General features: G+C 38.2%; 1 protein-coding gene and 2 pseudogenes across 3 annotated transcripts; 2 read left to right on the forward strand and 1 right to left on the reverse strand.

The window, feature by feature from the left end:
- Positions 1-2406: 2406 nt before the first annotated feature.
- LOC149109868 (carbohydrate sulfotransferase 11-like) lies at positions 2407-3976 on the forward strand (annotated as a pseudogene).
- An 884-nt stretch (positions 3977-4860) lies between these two features.
- Positions 4861-6150, reverse strand: LOC149109869 (uncharacterized; annotated as a pseudogene). Its single transcript, XR_016208458.1, has 3 exons — positions 5688-6150; positions 5375-5431; positions 4861-5150 (listed from the first exon to the last, which is right to left on the reverse strand). The product of XR_016208458.1 is annotated as an uncharacterized LOC149109869 (transcript).
- A 553-nt stretch (positions 6151-6703) lies between these two features.
- LOC110059311 (zinc finger protein 511-like) lies at positions 6704-14378 on the forward strand. Of its 2 annotated transcripts, XM_089293660.1 has the most exons (11): positions 6704-6918; positions 8471-8544; positions 8666-8722; positions 9512-9653; positions 10192-10248; positions 10796-10875; positions 11871-11925; positions 12385-12440; positions 13057-13094; positions 13412-13532; positions 13753-14378. In XM_089293660.1, the coding sequence occupies exons 1-11, from the start codon at positions 6832-6834 to the stop codon at positions 13760-13762; spliced, it is 777 nt and encodes a 258-aa protein (XP_089149786.1). In that variant the 5' UTR covers positions 6704-6831; the 3' UTR covers positions 13763-14378. The 2 variants fall into 2 exon arrangements, with proteins under 2 accessions (XP_089149786.1, XP_089149787.1); XM_089293661.1 differs by lacking the exon at positions 12385-12440.
- Positions 14379-14670: the final 292 nt, after the last annotated feature.

Genomic DNA, 14670 nt, shown 5'->3' on the forward strand with positions numbered 1-14670 from the left:
AGAAACTTTCCTACTGACGGATTTGAAACTAAATTTTATGTAGCATTTGTACCCTGTACCCAAGGGACTGGAAGGTGAGGGGAAACTTTATACGTTGATAACAAGAAAAGTAATCAAAATGCAATGAAACAAGTTGTTTACTGAATGTATAAGTTAGGTGGGAAAAGCTGAGAAAAAAAGCCTTATTTATGGGACTCTGCCTTGTTTCCATGGCAACCTTGCTTTGTCAGGCATAATTACCCTAACATAGTTTTTTTGCACCTTTTAATTCCTTTAGTACCCTTTCTCTTCTCTTTTAATTTTGTTATAGTCATGAAATCCAGACTGGTGGGTTCGATATGACGGATGTTTTGAAATTTATGACATTCTAACGTCACGTGCTTTCATAGCTGACTGTTCACCATGATTAGAATTTTAAGTCGTGAGTTTTTTTCTCCTTCCCCCTGCCAGAAGATCACAAATACCTTGTGTGACTAGTGGTACCGAAGTTTCCGACTTAATTGTGACGCCCTCAGAGGTGCTTTCCTTCAAGCGTCCGTCCAGGCTCCTCTTTGGTATCGACTCTAAATAAGAATATCATCTTTACGATAGAGATTGCAAGTATTAGTAATCCTCGTGATACAATATCTTCCCGTGAGGAGTGAAATGGTGTGAAGTTTATATGAAATAATTCATATATGAACTGCGGTTGTAGATGAAAGTGAAGAATGATCATCATATATGAACAGGCAATTGGAGCTCGTAAATTCATCTCATCATTTCAGATAACAGCCGCGACAGCATGATGAAGGCAGTAGTGCGTGCATCATCACATATGCAGACCAGGGGCCCGTTTCTCGAAAGCCTCGGAAACTTTTCGGGCCCGCAAAGCCGTTTTTAGATCATCCGTATCTAAAAACAGAGAGGTGTACCCGCCCAGAAGTCCTTGTATGAAGAGAACCTCTGTTCATATTAATAATCGGCATGTGAATAAAACAGATCTGTAATCATAAGGTTTGAGATTTTGCTGCGGCTTTCCAGGTGCGAAAACATTTCGCGACCTTCAAGAAACGGGCTTCAGGTCTGTTTTTAGTTGTGGTCGCATAGTACGCCTCTTGCGAGGATTTACATAGACGTTTGGGGTTGAGTAATATGCTTAAGATATTGAAAAGTCAACATGAACTGACTGTTACTCAGGAGAACAGTTCATTTGTTTCCCTCGAATAACATTCAAGAAACGGGCCCCTGGGCCGACACGATCCGCCAGAAAAAAAAAATCATTTAGTATAATGTGTTGTTGTTTTGTCTTGTTCAGAAAGCGTGACTCTCAAAGCAGCACAAAGTCATTTTCCACACTTGCACGTCTCTAAGGAGGTGAGTTAAGTACTTTTCAGTCTCTGAGTACTCAAGCAACTGTTAGGGCTTGCCACAAGTTGCTCAGCAACGTTTTGGCAACTTTTCGTATTTCGAGTAACTTTTTTTGTTTCGACCATGTTTTTGCATTCCAAGCAATTTCTAGTTTTCTAGATATCGGAGCAGCTTTTGCTGCTTTAATTGGCCATGCCTCTATATTTTACAATGTTTCAGCAGACAATTTGTAAATTTCTTTAATTTTTAAAAAATTTTTTAAAACTTTTTTTAAAGAATTTTTTTAAAATTTGTTTAAAGTTAAAAACAAATTTAAAAAATTTTGATATTGATGCGTAGAATTTAATAATACGTATTGTGAACAAATTTATTTAACGACGCTGGTTACAATGCAAAATTGCACAAAAATGCTTAGAAATGTTACTTTTGATGTACAGATTGCATAATTTTGCATCAGACCAAATGAAAGAAGAGAGAAACAAGAAAAAATGGTCTTGCTTTTTTTTAGCAACTTTTGAGCAACTTTCGTTACAAAGAGCAATTTTTGACTTTTTTTGGAGCAACTTTTGAGCAACTTTTTGAGAAATTTCGGGCAACTTTTTGGGAAATCTCGAGCAACTTGTGGCAAGCCCTAAACTGGGTTACATTAATATCAAGTCTTGGATATTTTCAGCCCGAGAGGTAAGATGACTTCCATATAAAACGGACGGGGGGTGCTCGTCGCACATTTTAGGGGTTAAAAAAGCGTTTTGCTACCTCTTAGGGTGCAGCCTCAAAAGGTCCACAGCGGGAGCTTTGCGATGCCTTTCATGGTTTTAAGCCACACCCACAAAACATTATCGTAGTACCTCTTAGGGGTTCTTTTCAAAATTCCGACGACCATCCCTGTCCTTTTAATATGGGACTTTCCTCCGGGATATTCAGTCTCACAAAGTAAGCTTATACCAAGCCAGAGCAAATAATCCCCTGTCGGCGCATGCTCAAAACGAACCAATCAAAAATAACATAAATGTGAGATTGCTAAATTTGAAGGCACGCTAGTGTTCAAATGGCTTCTTTTGTTTTTAATTTTTCTAATAAATCATCAGTTTCTGTAAAATGATTTAAATTGCTTCTCTGTCTTTTTCAGGGGTTTCACTCCAGACAATCAAGACGACAGCAAGAACGGATAAAGTTAATTGAAAATTTTTGCAAGCGAACCGGGAAAGTTGGTCTTGAAGCACAACCTCTTCCTCGCCGTATATCGGTGAATGAGAGTCTTAAAGTAATCTATTGCATCACACCAAAATGTGCCAGTCGAGAAATCAGGCTGATGTTGTTTCCAGGAGTTCATGGAATAAACACACCGAGGTTATGGCAACAACCAGCAGACAAGCTCACCATGATGTTGGAAACATATTTCAAGTTCACGTTTGTTCGTGAACCGTTCGAGCGCATTCTGTCAGCGTACAAAGACAAGTTTGTTCATCTAAGACGAGTAGACCGCCCAATTCTTGAATTTCACGGTAGAGAAATTCTAAAGAACTTCCGTCCAAACGCCACACGGCAAGCGTTTACAAAGCTCGACGACATCACATTTCGTGAATTTATTCAATATTTAGTAACCAAAGGAAGCAACGAGACCACCCCAGTCATGGACTTCCACTGAGATAATTACGTGAATTTCTGTGCAATGTGTGCCATCAAATATGACTTTATAGGACACTATGAAACAATGGAGGAAGATTTAGCAGACTTGGTAGCAGCAGCAGGCATATCTGGAGAGGACGCAAAACGGTTTACATACAAGAAAAAAGCTTCGGATACATCTGCCTCGTTACTTGAGTATTACTCGCAGATTCCTTTAGAATGGATTGACACTCTTGGTTGGATGTTCAGAGCCAACTTTGAAATGTTTGGATACAGTTTTCCGGGACCTCTTAAGAGTCTATATGAAAAAAGAAAGCATTCTCCGGCCCAAGCTCTCACTGTCCCTCCCCGGGGGGGGGGGGGGGGGGGGGTACTTAACAAAGTTTAATACGGGGAGGCTCCGCCCCGAGGTCCAACTCCTTACCCTTTTAAATACCATTTTGGCAGAAAAGGTACCCCCTTTATATACCTTTTATTGGAAAAAGGTAATCCCTTTCACATACCTACTTTAGAACACTGCACCTCCTTTTCTAAACCCTTTTAACGTCTATTCGAAATATTTTAATTAAAGGCCCTTTTAAATACCTAAATGACCGATTTCCCTACCCTTTTATATACCTCAACTTGTGAAATCCCTACCCTTTTATATATCTGAAGCCTGAAAAAGGTACCCCTTAGGGCGGAGCCTCCCTGTATAGGCCATTATAGGGAGTATCCTCCGGGGCCCTGCCGGCAAAGGGAAAATGCGGGGGTCTGAGAATGAGATGTCTTTTCCCCTAATTGTAAAATGGTTGTTATTTTTGTTCCTGTTGTTCAGTGTTGGCAGCTCTGTTGTCTTTTGGGAGAGGAACCTTACAGGGCTAGGTCACTCCAGCAAAACGGTCATATGACTCGAAGACCTTTCCATTGTCTTCGACAGCAAAAGCCTTTCTTAAAAGAAGATTCTCGGACAGATATGAATCAGTGTTACAATGTTTCAAGTCAACTTTCGATCAGTTGAGCCCATGAATTCATGTTGGGCTGGCTGGATCAAATCAGTGTGATATTTTTGAACAAGGCTCCCTGCACTTTGCTTGCACAATTGCTTTAACAATTTAAGACTAACAGCAAACTGATACCAGTTTATGCAGGTGCTGATTCCAATGTAACTTGCAAAGTTATTGTGAAATCCAGCCATTTTTGAACCTTCAAGCTGACTTAATGACAATATTGATTCAAGAAATCAGGAATTCTAGTTATCGTAAAGAATAGTTACACACTGTTGTTCAGTTTAGAAAACAAAGTTGTTATAGTTATCTTATATCCAAGGGGGCTTATAACCGGAATAAAAAAGCCGTTTCAAAACGAGCTATGGCTACACATGTTGATTGAAATAGGTTTTTCATTTACTGGTTTTTAAGGGGGGATTCTACCTAAAAATAGTGCATTTTTTCAAAGAATTGTAGCAATGTAAGTTTTATTCAAAACTAGCCAAAACTACATGTGACTGGAAAGCTTATGAGCTTTAGTTTTCAAAAACAGGTGTTATGTCTCATCAGTAGCAAATGCAACCTGACACCAGTCATTTCAATTAACACCTTGAAGTGTGTTACCCATACGTACTTGAGTAAAGATTTTTATAAACTGTTTCAATGAAATAACAATATTTCGCTGTCATTCTAAAGCATACTGAATGCTTCTTGGGATGTGTGAAGGGTTTTAAGAAAGTTTTGAATTTGACATCACAACACAGGTGTCAAGTTACATGTTCAAAACATGATCACTATTTGTTTGATAATTTCTTTAGAAAGGCCTCTATGGCAATTTCCTTCACTCATCCCAAGTAACTCAATCAGAACTAAGATCTCTGAAAATTTCAGGTCCATAGCTCTAATACTTCTTGAGTAATCTTTTCTCGAATATTATAAAATACGTTTTGAGAAAAAAAGGCCTAAAATTACAAAATTAGATTAAACAACAGCTGTATTCAAATTATGACGTCTGTGAGTAGCCATGACTTCACATTTCACTGACAGAAGCTAGGGACAAGAACTAGAATGCCCCAGATTCATATGTCACACCCTCTTTCTCACGAAGGGCCTCTTCTCTTTGGATACGGAGAAGCTGTAAACCTTGCCGACGCTTCTTCTCCTTGGCCCTTGCCTGGTTATCAGGTTTCCGAAGTCGTGACTTATCTCTTAGTCAAAATGCCTTCCCAGTAAATCCACCTCCAGGAATATAAAGTCGTTCCATCAACCTTTTTCTGCTCTCTACCCCTCTGTGGAAGTGGCAGACTGCAGATGCAGCAGCACAGCGTACAACTTTCACCCCATGGTGTTTATGTTTAGGACAACGGACCCAAACCATTGCAATGATGCTTTCATTTGGGTTCTGGGTTTTTCTTCGTACACATCTTTCTAAAAGTTTACTATCAATCCAGCACGGCTAACAGTATTTTCCTCAATAGTTAGGTCTCCTGAATTAAAAACATAAGGGAAAAATACGCTGTTCACTATGGTTATACTGAGCCAAACAAAAACACAATGTTGACGTCACACCTTTATATGTACAAGACTCAAGAGTCACAGTGAAGAAAGATCAGAGAAAAATGATTAAACAATACTAAAACTTCCTTTCCCCAAATAATACTAGCTATCGTTTTTCTCTACGTTTTGGGGAAAGGAAAGCATATTTAAAAATAAAACTATAAGCATGTGTGATATTTTTCTCACCTTCGTCGCAGTTGTGTAGAGTTGAGAGCACAGAAGAGAAGCTCTTTAGATCAACGAGCCTATATCCGTTTTCTAACTGTAAAACTTCTCCTTTTTCTTCAGAACTTAAAGAAGACTCATCTTCTGAGCTCTGAAGTCTCATCTTCTTCCTTGATGTACTAGGCGGGTCAGGGTAAACGCTTTCTTCGCCAGAATCTGACAGATCAGAAGAATCTGACAGATCAGACTAATCGTGCGAAGTTCCCGGAGTAAGTTCATTCGGTTCTCTCTCGTTATTGCAACGGCTTTTCTCCAATGATTGCACTTTTCTACGATCTCCACCATGCCCCTTTCCTTTTCTGGTTTTCCTGTAGACACTTCTTTTCTTCTTTCCAGTCATTTCAGAGCAAAAAGCCGTTCAATATTTCGAAATACACTGACAACATGAAAACTTTCACACGTCGCCCTATCCAGTTTCTCACTCGTTTCCAGTGTTACTCTTTCAATTTCTTGTTTGTAGTTCATGTAAGGAAGCACAAAGACTCCCAGATAGATTTCGGGCTTGTTTGAGGCATTTTCCCGTCCAAACGGGCTTGTAAACAAGTAAAAAAACAACAAATGCCAGTTTCCGTTACCATGCTCAAACGTTATCTCTCGCTTATATTTTGAAATTATTCGTTAAAAACGATCGCCAATGTAAAGTCGAATAGTTGAACCTCGCCATTCCAAAGAAAACAAAAACACGCTTTTTTGAGCCAATTTCAGGTAGAATCCCCCCTTAAGCTAAAATATCAGAATAAAACGAATTCAAAACAAGGAAATCTAGAGGATGGCTTATCCGGGGGAGCTTATAACTGGATGCATGTTTTTTTAGTTTACAGGTAGATGGGCCAATAATCGGATGAGGAGGGCGTGGGGAGGGGAGTGGAGGAGAGGGGGGGGCTTATAAGCGGGGTCTTATAAGCGGCAATTTACGGTACACCAGCTGGTTACGGAAAACCGAGGAAGCCCTGGGCATGTGATGGAATTGGTGACGAAGGTGCCGACGAGGGTTGGGACGAGGGACGTCGACAGGATATTCAAAATGGCTGATCATGCATCAAACACGGGAACGGTTTGATTTACCGGCTTCTCGGCAATTCTGTCGAGTTTACCTGTGTAATTTATGGACGGGATGGTTGTGAACGCCATCCCTACATGGTCTTACACTCCACTGAAACGTACATTTCCATCGGAGCACCCTTTCTTTCAGGTACGTAAGTTTAGTACAGAGTAACAGAGAGGGGTCGACGGTACAGGCGTTGGAATTGTGTCGTTTAACAAAATTCCACAAACTTCAGTTGATGAGTTGTGGCTTTTTAACTGTTTCATCTTGCATACGTGAAGGAAAGTATACATGTATTTGTGTTAAATTTAAGCTTAACCTTGCATGTACATGTACAGTATAAGTTTACATGTATGTCGAGGATCATTTAACTGTAAGTCGAGGAATGGCAAATCTCTAACTGTCAGGCTGAGATCAGAGATTTGTAGAATTTACTGATAGCTGAAAAACTACCGAACATTTAACTTGTAACTGAGGTTACAACATCCCCATACACCCCTTCAATGTACATACACTCAGAGCATGCAGACATGATATCGATCGAAGGAATATACATGTAGGTTGCGTTTTCACTAGGCCGATTAACTAGCTGAACATTCTTTCTAGGTGTTTGTTTACAGACCAACATTTGCTAGTTAAACGTGACATCTGTTTTCACTGGAAATTTAACCAAGAATTTAACCCACTGACTCAGAAAATTCAAATTACAAAACCGCCCAACTTTCAAAAATGGCTGAGAGAGGAAGCGCTTTTTCTCTTGTATTGATTCTAGCTATATTTATGTGCAGGAGATCGAGAAGGCATTTTTTTTCCAGAGGATGCGGTTAATGTCCCCAGAAATGAGGAAGATGCAATGAAATGTTGTAATGCAGGAACTTGTTCTGCACGTTGAGCAACGCCGTGTCCTGGCCAAGGAACTGGAGAATCTAGCGGGACCGTAGGAATGGTAAACCGAACTAATTGAGAAGGACTGTTGAACTCGTCTGCAAAGTGCTGTTTCGCAAAATGAACCGCAATATGAGCGTCTGGTAAATACTATTGCCAAATTCTTTGCAGGCGTCTGTCACTACGCACAATGTTATTGGCTGCGGCATTTACAGGGACAAGTTATACCATCTCGCGAGGTAGTATAACTTGGCGTGAATTTCCGGTCATATTGGCGAGATAATCGCTTCCTTTTTCTGGTGAAAACAGCGTGCATTTTTAACTTGCTAAACTCAAGACGAACTGTTTTCACTGCATTTCCGGACTTTTCCAACTTTTATCCAGCCAAAATTGTCCTAATGAAAACACAACCGTAGTGTACCTACAGTAATCTAATCCATGTAACTTCTAAACGGTTACGCCAATTGAATTAGCCTTAATGTACGTTATACATTCTGTACTTATGTTGTAGTTTATTTCCAAGTTGCCATTCGCCTGTAGCACCGTTACCTGTAGCTGGTGACGCCTACATGTAACTAGCCTGTTTTACAGTCACCGGCCTCCCCAAAAGAAAAAATCAGAGAGGGCACCTGTGTGTTACCATTGACTGATAATCAAGTTCAAGGCCATGTGATTTTTCACAGAATGTATGGAAAATGACCTGATTGGTTGATTAATTGTCTGTGATTAAAAGAAGTGTAACATTTTAAAATTGTGGCTATTTAGAGAAGTTCAGCAACACTGTGCATAATTTCAGTTGTTGTTTGTTCCATAGGAAGGAGAGTTATTTTGCAATGTGTTAAGGCAACAGTTGGATAATAGCGAAGAAGTTGATAACCTTATCCAAAGGCAAGTTTTAACTTTTCATGTAGAACATCTCCAAATTTTGTGTAAATTGTGCATCGTGTACTGTACGTGCACTGTGTTTGATAGTACGCGTATTAATGAAGCTTGTTTTGTTTGATTGTAGAGCTGACTTCAAGTGTGATATTCCAGGTTGTGGAGAATGGTTTTCTAGTGTACCAAGGTAGGAAAAAGTGTAATTTAATACCATATTGATAATAAATTGTATAAAAACACTCAGGTCTTTCATACAAACTTCCTTGTTACTTGAGTGGTGTATAGAAGTTGTCAGTAAATACTTGTACATTTAAGTTTATATGAAGGAAGCAGTAGTGCAAATTATTTTCTTCTCAGTCTTCAAAAGATTGTTATAATAATAATAATAATAAGAAGAAGAAGAAGAAGAAGAAGAATGATGATGATGATGATGATGACAATGATAATAATTAAAAAAGAAAAGCATTTGTAACTATTGATAGAGTGGCCCGCCTAGACTAGCATAGCTATCCATGGGCCAGTCTGACTGTAAAATGAACATTTATTAAGAAATAAAAATTAATTGATTGATTGAATGATTTTCATGGAATTGCTATGTGCATACACAAATGGAGGTCTACATTGAACAACAATCATTTACTTGATTCATATCTTTGCAAAAACATTACTACTTCATCACCGTGTTTGGATATCTTATCCTTATTAGCAATTCTAGATGACCGTTTGCAATTTTATCTGTGCATGCTTTTTCCAAAGTTAAACTTTTGATTGAGAAGCCGTATCAAGCATTTTAGGCAGTGTTTCAGCACGTGTCCAAACAATTTGAAGTTTGCAAAAAATACTCTGCCACGCATCATATGTCAATGTTCTTCTTGTTTTTGAAAATAAGGTTAAACACGGTCTCTCATGGTTGAGCCATTACACAACATTCCATTTGCTGTCAGTGTTTATTTACTTCCATTTGCGATGCTCCTAGCTACGAGGCACACTACAACAGCTTACATCGTCACAGCTGTCAAAAATGTCAGCAGTCATTTCCGTCAACTCACCTGTTAGAGATTCATGTGCTGGAGAACCATGATACATTATTTTCAATGATAGCCACAAGGAAGAATCTGGTAGGTATTCAACTGGTAGATGTAAATGCGTTGCATGTTTGATCGGAAGTACACTGTACAGGAGGCACGATGGCCTCATCGTTAGTGCACTAGACTCTGGATTGAGTTGTCCAGGTTTGAGCCCTGGCTGGGGACATTGTGTTGTGTTCTTGGGCAAGACACTTTACTCTCACAGTACGTCTCTCCACCCAGGTTTACAAAAATGGGTGCTGGCAATTTAATGCTGGGGGAACCCTGTGATGGACTAGCATCCAATCCAGGGGGGAGTAGAAATACTACTTGTTGCTTTATGCTGCGGAAACCAGAGATAAGCACCGGCTTGATGGGCCACTTGGTTCGTATGCGCTAGACTAGATACTTAACCTGTTGCACTGTACACTGTAAACATTTTTTATCTTAGACTATAAAAATTATTGTCATAGGGGTAATTAAGACATGTTTCAAATGTCCTACAACAATTTTTGTGGTGTTCATGATAGTCACAACTTGTTCAAGTAACTTTCGTTCTTATCTCTTTCTGATTAAAATTGACAACTAGTACAGATGCCTTGTGGAGAGTTGTCCTGACAGATTTTCAAGTGACAAAGAGAGAAAGGTAACTGTATCTATAGAAACATCCTTGGAATCGTTTACATAGACATAACACTCTCACTCGCTCTAAAATATAAATAACGTACATGACTTGTATGAATTCATTCAAATATTTGACCTGCAGAATGAAGACTTAGTATTATTATAACAAGACCATTGCTGCAGTTAAATACACAATTTAAGTAGTTGTGATAAAGCCTAAAAAAAAATTAGGCTTGAAGGGGATTCAAACCCATTACCCTGCAATACCGGTGTTGATACTGGCATTTACTGGATGGTGTGACAGGTCTTGTTCATGTACTACATGTGCATGTTACAACTATTATAGAACTTTACATGCAGACTGAAATACAAAAGAATAAATAAATTTTAATTTTGGTGTAGTGTAATTATATTCCTTGTGTCATTCAATAGTGGTGGTTCATTTATACGCATGATTGTGCATTTTCAATGTACCTGGACAAAAGTAGTAGAAATCAGTAATTTAAGAATCCTTTAGTAAATAATACATGACTTGTTTATATTTAATTTAATGTTGTTTCTGTAAATAGGATCATTTGATTTCCTTCCACAAGTACCCTTCTGACTTCAGATTCAACCGTCCAAGCAGACAACAGCGGAAAAGCAAAAGGTTTCTTTAATTATAAACCTGACAATAATAAAAGTTATTATTGTTACTATATTATTACTAATTTTATTATTGTACATGCATGTATACATACAGTACAAATGAATTATCTGACTTTCTTTTCTTCTTTTAAATTGTCAGAGATGAGCTCAATGACTGTTCCCACATTTTCTTATTATCTAAAACATTACCTACATGTAGGCATTGTTTTATTACTAGGAGAATATCAGTCAAGGTCTTGATAGAAATAACCTTGCTGCCCTCTGTCTGAACAACAAAAGTCAGGCCAAAGGCCAATTTTCTATGAGTATTCCTGAGCAAGCTTAATTTACCAGATGTACATGTTCATTATATGACTGAAAAATTAATCTTTGAACAAAATCCCACAATCGTGGATTGAAATTCAGAACAACAACAACAACAACAACAACTTTATATATCCCTTATTTTGAGAAGATGTTATAAGTAAATTTCAACTAGTGCACAAGTCTGATTCAGAACTCACTTGAGGCAGCACTTACTCAATATCTTTTGTTTCCCAAAAAAGAAGGAAAAGAAACTTCATAGAAAAAGAAGTCAGAATCTTTTACATACAGAAGGAATTCCTTTAGGTGGATATCATTATAATTATAACATCCCTACCTCCCCATAACAGCCACTTTCCTCCATAGAAGGAGAAGTAGTGGAATTATTCGTTGAAAACAACACCAAAAACACCTGACTGTGTTCTTTTCCATGAGAACTATTTCAAGATGTTGATGTGATTTGGTTCCATTCCACCTTACAAAAAAATCAAATGTCCCCACCCTGGGCCCAGACTCTTAGTCAAATTCCTTACAGTGGGGATTAAACCATCAAAGTCAAATGCCCCACATATACTCGGTGTCTCTCCCCCCCCCCCCCCCCCCCTTGGGCTTAACATTGATAGACGCATAACACCTTTGTCTTAATATAATCTGACAAGTAAAACATTTTCATGTGCAAATTTTGTCTCTTAGTACATGCAACAGACAGTCTGCTGATGAAGTGATGGATACATCACATATACCCCAGGTGAAGTTACTACACAGTCTGATATGATTTATTATCAATGTATTTTTCTGTGTAAATAATTATGGGCTCCAAATTCAAAGTACAGTGTACGGTACCAATGGCTAGCAATGTGGAAATAGTATTTCCACATTCTACAATCATTTCAATACCATTATTTATTTACATGTATATTATTGATCACAATTCATAAAAGACATAAAGTACATGTGTATATATATGAGCTGTGAGCTTACAGATGTTGAAGGTTTACCAAGTCTAATTGTGCTTGCCTAATTAATTACTGTAAGTTTCCAAATTCAGTTTTAATTCCTGTGTCAAAAAACAAAAGCAACGTTTGAAATCTGTAATGTGTAAGATATGATAAGGAATTTCAACTTTATTTTTTGTCTGTGAGCTCTTAAAAACAATGTTAATATTGAATGAGAGGATAGCCTGCGTAGCAGATGTTTCCTTTTCCAGGAAGGGAGAGTGAACAAGCGAGCGAGCAAGCAGGCAAGTGAAGGAGCACACCTGGGGTGAGAAAAAAATTGGGAGAAGTGGGGAGGGGGTGAGCGAGAAGGGGGAGGGAACCCGCTCCTCGTGTTCACTTATTTTTTGCACTCGCTCGCAGTTTTGTTCCCTTCGTTTGCTTTTTTCGAAAAGCCTGCTACGCAGGCTAATGAGAAGAGGGTGACGTGGATTTTCAGTGTTTGACATCATTATATAGTGATTTTCAGTGTTTGACATCATTATATAGGGGGCACAACATATATTATTGCACAATTCTATATTATTTGCATATATTATTGCACAATGTGTAGGTTTGTCTCAACTGGATCGTTTGAAGTACCGGTAAATTATGCACAATATAGTATAGAGTGGTTTTCAGTTGAGAACCAAACGTAATCAGGTAGTTCATTTGGTTTTGGTTTTGTTTTTACTACGGTTTGAGATTGGCAGAGTAATCTAATTGGCAAGCAATTGGATTTCGTTTTACAATGTTAACTCAATTGAAAACTGTTCAATCTGTGGTCCACATGCTGCTTTACCAATTACACATTAATTACAAGTTTACCTAATGATTCATGAGCACATGCCACACTTCACACAGGTATCTTGGACAAAGTAATATTATTGTGTCTGTTCTTGTAGGCAGCTGAGTCCACAGCCAACACCACACCAAAACAGAGGTAACATGGAGTCTAAAACAATTTACCAGAATTTCTATTTACAGTGTACTTGCTTTTGGCAGCCTACTACATTATTACAAAACACAGTTACAAATGTTGGTTGGGGCCCCAAATTTTTGAGAACTATGTGCTTTCAGGATTGAAATGATTTTCCTTATTATCATTGTAGTACAGAAACCGGAAACAAGTACCAGCCTGAGAGGACTGTTTAATTACCTTATGCCCTTTGTCATTCCTTGACATTTCAATCAGAATAATTTATTAATAGTCATTAATTGACGTACTGAGTTGTAATTTTTAATTGTTTCTATTTCCAGGTTGCCAAGAACAATATGTTTTGGTAGAGGATCAACCAAGGTATTCCAAAGAAACTTTCAAAAAAAGAGCAAGAAAAAGGCCAAGAACAAAAGTGATAATGAAAAACACACTTCGCAAGAGGTAAAATCGATTTAAAAAATGCTTTTTACAATAAGGCTATTGATGCATACATAGTTCTGCTTCTACAAACTGACTGCTGCTGTTTTGTTCTTACCACATTTTGATGTCATCTGTGACCAATAACTGAACAGACGCACGGCAACATGGAATCTATTTTTCAAAGTGACGAATGAAGGCGCAGGATTAAAAAAGTATTCGTTCTTCAATTTATATTTTGCAGGTCACAATGAATGAAGTGAGCTAACAAAACCTGAATTTAAGCCTCGACTGTAACTAGTGTACAAGTACATGACATGTGCGTCAAAAGATAAGAGCAAATGAGTTACTGAACATGGAAGTCAAATTTCTACAGAATGCTATGACAACATTGCATTGTGGAACTTTACTTATGAAATCCATATTAAATTAACCTTTGCCTACAGAATTTTGGAAACGAATTTAACGCCTGGGCATTGTACTCACCGTGACTTTAATGTTGGTTTTGTTGTCATATCGAAAGCTCATTAAGTAGAAACTTTGCAGTGTAGTCATACCCCGTTAATAGTTGCACATTTAATGCGGCACCTTGTTAACACATAGTAGTTTCAGTTCCCATTCTTATTATAGCAATTAAAAAAAAAAGAATAACACCTAGTTGGCACGACAGTTGTTATGAGACGTTAGTGAATATGTACCAGACCAAAATGGCCAAAATCGAATTCTTCTTGTTTGTTACAGTATGATAACTGACAAGCATGACTTTGAGAGCTTCAGTATTGTTACATGTAAGAGTAAAGATAAGTTGGGTGATTTGAGTCCCAGATGAATTGTGGAGAGTTCCGCCAATAAAACACTAACTTGTTTGTAGAGTTTTGTTTTGTTTTTTGTTTCTTGCCGGTTTTTTTTTGTGTGCGGGTGTTTTGTCGCTTCTAAGCGTACGCGGAAGCCATTAGCACTTGGTTTTAACACTGTTTGAAGTGAACTGACAATTTTCGCATTCTCGGTATTGGGCTGAAACTAGCTCGTACTGGAGGCTCATGCGGGGGAATATTATTAAAAAGAGATTAATATCATTTGCCTTTGAAAATATTGCCCGCATTAGCCTCAGTTTGCAAGCTAGCTGCAGTCCAATGCCGAGAATACGAAAACGGTCTGTTCC

The sequence above is a fragment of the Orbicella faveolata genome, unplaced genomic scaffold, assembly GCF_042242905.1.
Source record: "Orbicella faveolata isolate gen_17 unplaced genomic scaffold, um_ofav_v1 contig_25, whole genome shotgun sequence".
NCBI lineage: Eukaryota > Metazoa > Cnidaria > Anthozoa > Scleractinia > Merulinidae > Orbicella > Orbicella faveolata.